We start from the raw sequence: 9,794 nt of genomic DNA on the forward strand, positions 1-9,794 counted from the left end.
AGGGCTCTGGTCTAAAGTAGTGCACTACATAGGGAATAGGGCTCTGGTCTAAAGTAGTGCACTATATAGGGAATAGGGTGCCATAGGGCTCTGGTCTAAAGTAGTGCACTATATAGGGAATAGGGCTCTGGTCTAAAGTAGTGCACTATATAGGGAATAGGGCTCTGGTCTAAAGTAGTGCACTATATAGGGAATAGGGCTCTGGTCTAAAGTAGTGCACTATATAGGGAATAGGGCTCTGGTCTAAAGTAGTGCACTATATAGGGAATAGGGCTCTGGTCTAAAGTAGTGCACTATATAGGGAATAGGGCTCTGGTCTAAAGTAGTGCACTACATAGGGAATAGGGCTCTGGTCTAAAGTAGTGCACTGTATAGGGAATAGGGTGCCATAGGGCTCTGGTCTAAAGTAGTGCACTATATAGGGAATAGGGCCCTGGTCTAAAGTAGTGCACTATATAGGGAATAGGGCTCTGGTCTAAAGTAGTGCACTATATAGGGAATAGGGCTCTGGTCTAAAGTAGTGCACTATATAGGGAATAGGGCTCTGGTCTAAAGTAGTGCACTATATAGGGAATAGGGCTCTGGTCTAAAGTAGTACACTACATAGGGAATAGGGCTCTGGTCTAAAGTAGTGCACTATATAGGGAATAGGGCTCTGGTCTATAGTAGTACACTACATAGGGAATAGGGCTCTGGTCTATAGTAGTACACTACATAGGGAATAGGGCTCTGGTCTATAGTAGTACACTATATAGGGAATAGGGCTCTGGTCTAAAGTAGTGCACTATATAGGGAATAGGGCTCTGGTCTAAAGTAGTGCACTATATAGGGAATAGGGCTCTGGTCTAAAGTAGTGCACTATATAGGGAATAGGGCTCTGGTCTAAAGTAGTGCACTATATAGGGAATAGGGCTCTGGTCTAAAGTAGTGCACTATATAGGGAATAGGGCTCTGGTCTAAAGTAGTGCACTATATAGGGAATAGGGCTCTGGTCTAAAGTAGTGCACTATATAGGGAATAGGGCTCTGGTCTAAAGTAGTGCACTATATAGGGAATAGGGCTCTGGTCTAAAGTAGTGCACTATATAGGGAATAGGGCTCTGGTCTAAAGTAGTGCACTAGGGAATAGGGGAATAGGGCTCTGGTCTAAAGTAGTACACTATATAGGGAATAGGGCTCTGGTCTAAAGTAGTGCACTATATAGGGAATAGGGCTCTGGTCTAAAGTAGTGCACTATATAGGGAATAGGGCTCTGGTCTAAAGTAGTGCACTATATAGGGAATAGGGCTCTGGTCTATAAGGGCTCTGGTAGTACACTACATAGGGAATAGGGCTCTGGTCTATAGTAGTACTATATAGGGAATACTACTATATAGGGAATAGGGCTCTGGTCTATAGTAGTACACTACATAGGGAATAGGGCTCTGGTCTATAGTAGTACACTATATAGGGAATAGGGCTCTGGTCTAAAGTAGTGCACTATATAGGGAATAGGGTGCCATAGGGCTCTGGTCAAATGTAGTGCACTATATAGGGAATAGGGCTCTGGTCTAAAGTAGTGCACTATATAGGGAATATTGCTCTGGTCTATAGTAGTGCACTATATAGGGAATAGGGCTCTGGTCTAAAGTAGTGCACTATAGGGAATAGGACTCTAGTCTAAAGTAGTGCACTATATAGGGAATAGGGCTCTGGTCTAAAGTAGTGCACTATACAGGGAATAGGGCTCTGGTCTAAAGTAGTGCACTATATAGGGAATAGGGCTCTGGTCTAAATTAGTGCACTATATAGGAAATAGGGCTCTGGTCTAAAGTAGTACACTATATAGGGAATAGGGCTCTGTTCTAAAGTAGTGCACTATATAGCGAATAGGGCTCTGGTCTAAAGTAGTGCACTATATAGGGAATAGGGCTCTGGTCTAAAGTAGTGCACTATATAGGGAATAGGCCTCTGGTCTAAAGTAGTACACTATATAGGGAATAGGGCTCTGGTCTAAAGTAGTGCACTATATAGGGAATAGGGCTCTGGTCTAAAGTAGTGCACTATATAGGGAATAGGGCTCTGGTCTAAAGTAGTGCACTATATAGGGAATAGGGCTCGGGTCTAAAGTAGTACACTATATAGGGAATAGGGCTCTGGTCTAAAGTAGTGCACTATATAGGGAATAGGGCTCTGGTCTAAGGTAGTGCACTATATAGGGAATAGGGCTCTGGTCTAAAGTAGTGCACTATATAGGGAATAGGGCTCTGGTCTAAAGTAGTGCACTATATAGGGAATAGGGCTCTGGTCTAAGGTAGTGCACTATATAGGGAATAGGGCTCTGGTCTAAGGTAGTGCACTATATAGGGAATAGGGCTCTGGTCTAAAGTAGTGCACTATATAGGGAATAGGGCTCTGGTCTAAGTAGTGCACTATATAGGGAATAAGGGCTCTGGTCTAAAGTAGTGCACTGTATAGGGAATAGGGCTCTGGTCTAAAGTAGTGCACTATATAGGGAATAGGGCTCTGGTCTAAAGTAGTGCACTATATAGGGAATAGGACTCTGGTCTAAGGTAGTGCACTATATAGGGAATAGGGCTCTGGTCTAAGGTAGTGCACTATATAGGGAATAGGGCTCTGGTCTAAGGTAGTGCACTATATAGGGAATAGGGCTCTGGTCTAAGGTAGTGCACTATATAGGGAATAAGGGCTCTGGTCTAAAGTAGTGCGCTGTATAGGGAATAGGGCTCTGGTCTAAAGTAGTGCACTATATAGGAAACAGGGGCTCTAATCTAAAGTAGTGCACTATATAGGGAATAGTGTGCCATAGGGCTCTGGTCTAAAGTAGTGCACTATACAGGGAATAGGGCTCTGGTCTAAAGTAGTGCACTATATAGGAAACAGGGGCTCTAATCTAAAGTAGTGCACTATATAGGGAATAGGGGTCTGGTCTAAAGTAGTGCACTACATAGGGAATAGGGCTCTGGTCTAAAGTAGTGCACTATATAGGGAATAGGGTGCCTTAGGGCTCTGGTAGAAAGTAGTGCACTATATAGGAAACATTGGCTCTAATCTAAAGTAGTGCACTATATAGGGAATAGGCGTCTGGTCTAAAGTAGTGCACTACATAGGGAATAGGGCTCTGGTCTAAAGTAGTGCACTATATAGGTAATAGGGTGCCTTAGGGCTCTGGTAGAAAGTAGTGCACTATATAGGAAACAGGGGCTCTAATCTAAAGTAGTGCACTAAACAGGGAATAGGGCTGGTCTAAAGTAGTGCACTATATAGGGAATAGGGCTCTGGTCTAAAGTAGTGCACTATATAGGGAAGAGGGCTCTGGTCTAAAGTAGTACACTATTTAGGGAATATGGCTCTGGTCTAAAGTAGTGCACTATATAGGGAATAGGGGCTCTGGTCTAAAGTAGTGTACTATATAGGGAATAGGGTGCCATATGGTTGTGGTCTAAAGTACACTACTTTAGACCACAGCCATATGGCACCACAGCCAGTAGCAGCCAGCCAGGCAGTAGCAACCAGCAATACAGCCAGGCAGTAGCAGCCAGCAAGACAGCCAGGCAGCCAGGTAGTAGCAGCCAGCCAGGCAGTAGCAACCAGCAAAACAGCCAGGCAGCCAGGCAGTAGCAGCCAGCCAGGCAGTAGCAGCCAGCAAGCCAGGCAGGCAGCAGCAGCCAGCCAGTAGCAGCCAGCCAGACAGTAGCAGCCAGCCAGCCAGGCAGTAGCAGCCAGCCAGACAGTAGCAGCCAGCCAGACAGTAGCAGCCAGCCAGCCAGGCAGGCAGTAGCAGCCAGTCAGCCAGGCAGTAGTAACCCGTGTACTGTACTGTCATCAGTCATCCTATTTAGCTAGCCTAACAAGAGATATCTGGAGAGCTGACTGACTAAATCATTATAAGAGTTCTTCAACGTAGATAAGGTAAACTTCCAGAAAGATCCTTGTTGTGTGTTGTGTATATTCGTCTCTTATGTGGTCTGTGTGTGTCTAAAGTAACGTAGAAGGCGTGAAAGTGCATCCGTCCAGAGATCTGTATGTAATGAGGAGATGCTCATGTGTCCGCCCTAACAATGGCAGTCCCAAAGGAAGGGAAGGCAGGCGACAAGCCGAGGTCCAAGCTAAGCACATAGAAACCCATTGTGTTTCATTTGGACAGATTTTGGCGAGAGTGAAACCTCTTCCTCTACTGAGCGCAATGGATTATAGTCATTGTAGTTAATTAACACGTTTCTGCGCTGAACAAGGTTAAATATTTGTTTGAAACTTCTTGAGGATCAGTGGGACTGATTTCGCCCTATTATTAAAGTCCCAGCCATTGAATTCAGTGGCAGGATGAATTCGTTTTTTTTGGGGGGGATGGTTTGTCCTCGGGGTTTAGCCTGCCATTTCAGGTCTGTTATACTCACATACATTATTTTAATAGTTTTAGAAACTTTAGAGTGTTTTCTCTCCAAATCTACCAATCTATATGCATATCCTAGCTTCTGGGCCTGAGTAACAAGCAGTTTACTATGGGCACGCTTTTCATCCGGAGGTCAAAATACCGCCTCCTATCACAAAGAAGAAAGAAAGAAAACTACAACTCCCATCAGCCCAACACGCCACGTAGTTCTTGACTTGAGTTCTTCAGATTTGTCCTGGGAACTATTTGATTTCTCTCTAGAGAAACAACACATTTGGGCTTACAAAAAAAAAAAAAAACGGAACTAAATGGGATTCAAGTAATTAAACCGACGTCGGCCAATCATTGTTTAACAACCAAACCTACAAAATGTTGGTTAATCGTTCAGCACTAATAAGGGCTTATTTGGGACGCATCCTGCAGGTACACACTCTGACTAACCCCCACTCACATCTGAAAGTTCACTACAATAACACCGTTTGAACACGAATAATGATTGCCATTTGTTTTGGGGAAATGAACGAACTAAATATTAATCGCAGGATGTCTTACATCCCCTCATTAGTTAAATATGAAAAGGAAGCCTTAGACCAATATTAGGAGTGTGAATTGCTCCCAAATAAGAGCTATAAAACAACAAGCAGAAAGTGGTGTAGTGTCGTAGTTTATCTCAGATAAGTTATCGGATAATGTTTGGAAGGGATTTGTCCAGATGGAATGTTAAACAATCGTGAACATTCTCTCTATCAACACAGAGTTCTATTCTAATAAAACAGCCAAATGGAATGATTTCTAACGTTGCTGAGAGGAAACAGAACAGGAAAACTCTGGGATTGGGATTAGGAGGAGGGAAAGAGTGGTACAGGTTCAGTGTACAGCCGTACAGGCGCTAATTTATTGGTTCTTTCACTCATCCCCTTCTGCTTCGATGTTAAATGTCTGTAATATCTATTTATCCTTTCCAGCTCACATGCGTACACGAGGATCCCCTGCCTCCCCTCTCCCATGTTCCTCATAAAACACATTGCAGAGCCAAGATTCACATCGGAGTTAGAGAAAGAGGTGTTGAGTACTAAGGCAGATGGATCCAATATCTCCTATTGGGTTTTAATGTGACAATGAGACCCATAAAGCTGCTCAGAGCTGTGAATCACTAGTGGTGTGACTCCCTTAGGTGGAGGGGGGGGAAGGAGGAGGGAGGGAGGGGGTGGGAGGAGGAGGTGGAGGGAGAAGAGAGGGAGGAGAATGAAGGGATTACTGAGGGACGATGAGGAGGACACAGGAAAGGCAGGAGGGAGTGAGGTAGGGAGGGCTGAGAAGAAGAAGATAGGGAGGAAGGGAGGTAGGGAGGGAGGAGAGAGGGAGGAGAATGAGGGATGGCCGATGGAAGATGAGGAGGACGGAGGAAAGGCAGGAGGGAGGGCTGAGAAGAAGAAGATAGGGAGGAAAGGAGGGAGGATCAAGAGGAGGTCTGAGCCTGACCTGTGCATGCTGTTCCAGGATTTGTTTGTTCTCCCTCTGCAGCAGTGCCAGTTCAGCCTCCAGTCTCTGGTTGGTTTCCTGCAGGAGGCTATAGGAGCTCTCCAGGGACTGTCTGTCAGCGGTCAGGTCCTGGAGCTCCTGCTGCAGCCTCCCCATCTCCTCCCTGGCCGAAGCCCTCTCCACCTCCGCCTCCCGACGACGCTCACCTAGCTCCGCCTTCTCACCCTCGATCTGGAACCACATGCAATCATCCTGGATCCATCTCATTTAATGTTTTTGTGATTCCTCACCTCACCTCCTCACCTCACCTCACCACCTCCTCCTCACCTCACCTCACCTACTCCTCACCTCACCTCCTCCTCACCTCACCTCATCCTCACCTCCTGCTCACCTCACCTCCTGCTCACCTCACCTCCTCCTCACCTCCTCCTCACCTCACCACCTCCTCACCTCATCCTCACCTCCTCCTCACCTCATCCTCACCTCACCTCCTCCCCACCTCCTCCTCACCTCACCTCACCTCACCACCTCCTCCTCACCTCACCTCCTCACCTCCTCCTCACCTCACCTCCTCCTCCTCACCTCACCCTTCTCACCTCACCTCCTCACCTCCTCCTCACCTCCTCCTCACCTCACCTCACCTCCTCCTCCTCACACATCCTAGTAGTAGTAGTTGTAGTAGTAGTAGTAGCATCAATAGTATAGTCATAGCCATTGTAGTAGCACAGTAGTAGTAGTAGTAGCAGTAGCATAGCTGTAGTAGCCGTAGTAGTATAGCTGTAGTAGCCGTAGTAGTATAGTTGTACGAGTACCAGTAGTAGTAGTAGTAGTAGTGCAGTAGTAGTAGTAGTAGTAGCAGTAGTAGCAGCAGTAGTAGTAGCAGCAACAGTAGTAGCAGCAGTAGTAGTAGCAGTAGTAGTAGTAGTATTAGTAGTAGTAGTATCAGCAGTAGCAGTAGTAGTAGTAGTAGTAGTAGCAGTAGTAGTAGTAGTAGTAGTAGCAGTAGTAGTAGTAGTAGTAGTAGTAGTAGTAGTAGTAGTAGTAGTAGTAGTAGCAGTAGTAGTAGTAGTAGTAGTAGTAGTAGTAGTAGTAGTAGTAGTAGTAGTAGTAGTAGTAGTAGCAGTAGTAGCAGTAGTAGCAGTAGTAGTAGTAGTAGTAGTAGTAGTAGTAGTAGTAGTAGTAGTAGTAGTAGTACCAGTAGTAGTGGTAGTAGTAGTAGTAGTAGTAACACTGACCTGTAGCAGGATGCGGTTGAGCTCCACCTTGTCGTTGGCCAGGCCTTCACTCAGGGCAGCCATCTTGGCCAGAGAGTCTCTTAGGCTAGCCTCCTGGTACTGTAGCTTGGTGACTGACAGCTCCTGTTCTGCACTTTGGGACTCCATCTGTAGGCAGGAGAACCATGATTACCAGGGGGGGTATCAGAGGCTTTATCTATTGACAGAGGTACTGTATAGTGGCCTTCCTGCATCGTCCTTTGAGCTGGATATCACCCCCCTCAATACTCAATATCGACCTCATTAGTTGGCAAGGCTACAGCTTTGAGACCGTTTCAAATGAACAATACTCTATGTCATCCCACAGTCTTTCCTACAGTCTTTCACAGCATTCTATACATTGTGAGGCGAGGCCAATGACTAGATGGGTTAAGGCGTCAGTCAATTTGCTGAGAGTCAGGGTGAGGGGTTAGGGGTCAGTCACCTTGCTGAGAGCCAGGGTGAAGGGTTAGGGGTCAGGGGTCAGTCACCTTGCTGAGTGCCAAGGAGAGAAGTTAGGGGTCAGGGGTCAGTCACCTTGCTGAGAGCCAAGGTGAGGGGTTAGGGGTCAGTCACCTTGCTGAGAGCCAGAGTGAGGCTACTCTTCTCATCATCTAGGACCTCCTTCTGCAGGGTGACCTGACTCAGAGCCTCCCTGACTGTCACCAGCTCCCTGCGCAGGTCACTGTTCTTTCCATCCAGCTGCTCCAGACTCCGTTCACTGGAACACACACACATGTACAAGAGTACACACACACACATGTACAAGAGTACACACACACACACGTACAAGAGTACACACACACACACACACACACACACACACACACACACACACACACACACACACACACACACACACACACACACACACACACACACACGTACAAGAGTACACACACACACACACACACACACACACACACACACACACACACACACACACACACACACACACACACACACCACACACACACAGGGGCTCAAACAGACAATATGTTTTATAAACACTCCCTAACAGACATGAATCCATATCACAGAGAATGGAGACGGAGAAATGCTGAAACCTAATGGTCAAAACTAGTGAATCCCCTTTAGTTTAGTCCTGTATCTCTGGATTAGTTTAGTCCTGTATCTCTGGATTAGTTTAGTCCTGTATCTCTGGATTAGTTTAGTCCTGTATCTCTGGATTAGTTTAGTCCTGTATCTCTGGATTAGTTTAGTCCTGTATCTCTGGATTAGTTTAGTCCTGTTTCTCTGGATTAGTTTAGTCCTGTATCTCTGGATTAGTTTAGTCCTGTTTCTCTGGATTAGTTTAGTCCTGTATCTCTGGATTAGTTTAGTCCTGGATCTGTGGGTTAGTTTAGTCCTGTATCTCTGGATTAGTTTAGTCCTGTTTCTCTGGATTAGTTTAGTCCTGTATCTCTGAATTAGTTTAGTCCTGTATCTCTGGATTAGTTTAGTCCTGTATCTCTGGATTAGTTTAGTCCTGTATCTCTGGATTAGTTTAGTCCTGTATCTCTGGATTAGTTTAGTCCTGTATCTCTGGATTAGTTTAGTCCTGTTTCTCTGGATTAGTTTAGTCCTGTTTCTCTGGATTAGTTTAGTCCTGTATCTCTGGATTAGTTTAGTCCTGTATCTCTGGATTAGTTTAGTCCTGTTTCTCTGGATTAGTTTAGTCCTGTTTCTCTGGATTAGTTTAGTCCTGTTTCTCTGGATTAGTTTAGTCCTGTTTCTCTGGATTAGTTTAGTCCTGTATCTCTGGATTAGTTTAGTCCTGTATCTCTGGATTAGTTTAGTCCTGTATCTCTGGATTAGTTTAGTCCTGTATCTCTGGATTAGTTTAGTCCTGTTTCTCTGGATTAGTTTAGTCCTTTATCTCTGGATTAGTTTAGTCCTGGATCTGTGGATTAGTTTAGTCCTGGATCTGTGGATTAGTTTAGTCCTGTATCTCTGGATTATTTTAGTCCTGGATCTCTGGATTAGTTTAGTCCTGTATCTGTGGATCGCATGTCCAGCTCTCGTTCTTACATAATCACATTTCCGCACAGAGGGAGAAACCTCACAACAACAAAGTCACTCTCATTCAACTCTCTCTTTTCTCCCTCCTCTCTACACTCTACACTCTATTCTCTCAACTATCTCATCTCTTTTCTCTCCCTACTCTCTCTCTCTTCTTTCTCTCTCTACTTTCTCTCTATACTCCCTACACTCTATTCTCTCCACTCTATCTTCCCTCTCTACGCTCTATTCTCTCAACTCTCTCTCTCCACTCTCTATACTCTCCCCTCTCTCTCTTCTCTATTATCTCAACTCTCTCTCCTCTCTCTATTCTCTCTCTATTCTCTCTCTACTCTATTCTCTTTCTACTCTCTCTATTCTCTCTATTCTCTCTCTATTATCTTTCTACTCTCTATTCTCTTTCTACTCTCTCTATTCTCTCTCTATTCTCTTTCTACTCTCTCTATTCTCTCTATTCTCTCTCTATTCTCTCTCTCATCTCGCTCTACTCTCTATTCTCTCTCTAGTCTCTCTCTAGCCTCTCTCTAGTCTCTCTACTCTCTCTATTCTTTCAACTCTCTCTATTCTCTCTCATCTCCCTCTTCTCCCTCTCTTCTCAACTCTCTCTCTTCTCTCTCTTCTCCCTCTCAACTCTCCCTCTCTTCT

The 9,794-nt window shown here is 45.1% G+C and overlaps 1 protein-coding gene across 1 annotated transcript in view; it reads right to left on the reverse strand.

Moving 5' to 3' along the window:
• Nucleotides 1-9,794, reverse strand: part of LOC139414230 (ciliary rootlet coiled-coil, rootletin family member 2) — a 103,665-nt gene that overhangs the window by 90,293 nt on the left and 3,578 nt on the right. Inside the window, exons 3-5 of the mRNA XM_071162131.1 lie at nt 7,704-7,848; nt 7,110-7,256; nt 5,875-6,105 (exon numbers count right to left, since the gene is read on the reverse strand). Coding sequence (XP_071018232.1) covers nt 5,875-6,105; nt 7,110-7,256; nt 7,704-7,848 — 523 coding nt within the window. The remainder of the gene's footprint in view (nt 1-5,874; nt 6,106-7,109; nt 7,257-7,703; nt 7,849-9,794) is intronic.

This window comes from Oncorhynchus clarkii, chromosome 1, assembly GCF_045791955.1.
Source record: "Oncorhynchus clarkii lewisi isolate Uvic-CL-2024 chromosome 1, UVic_Ocla_1.0, whole genome shotgun sequence".
Classification (NCBI taxonomy): domain Eukaryota; kingdom Metazoa; phylum Chordata; class Actinopteri; order Salmoniformes; family Salmonidae; genus Oncorhynchus; species Oncorhynchus clarkii.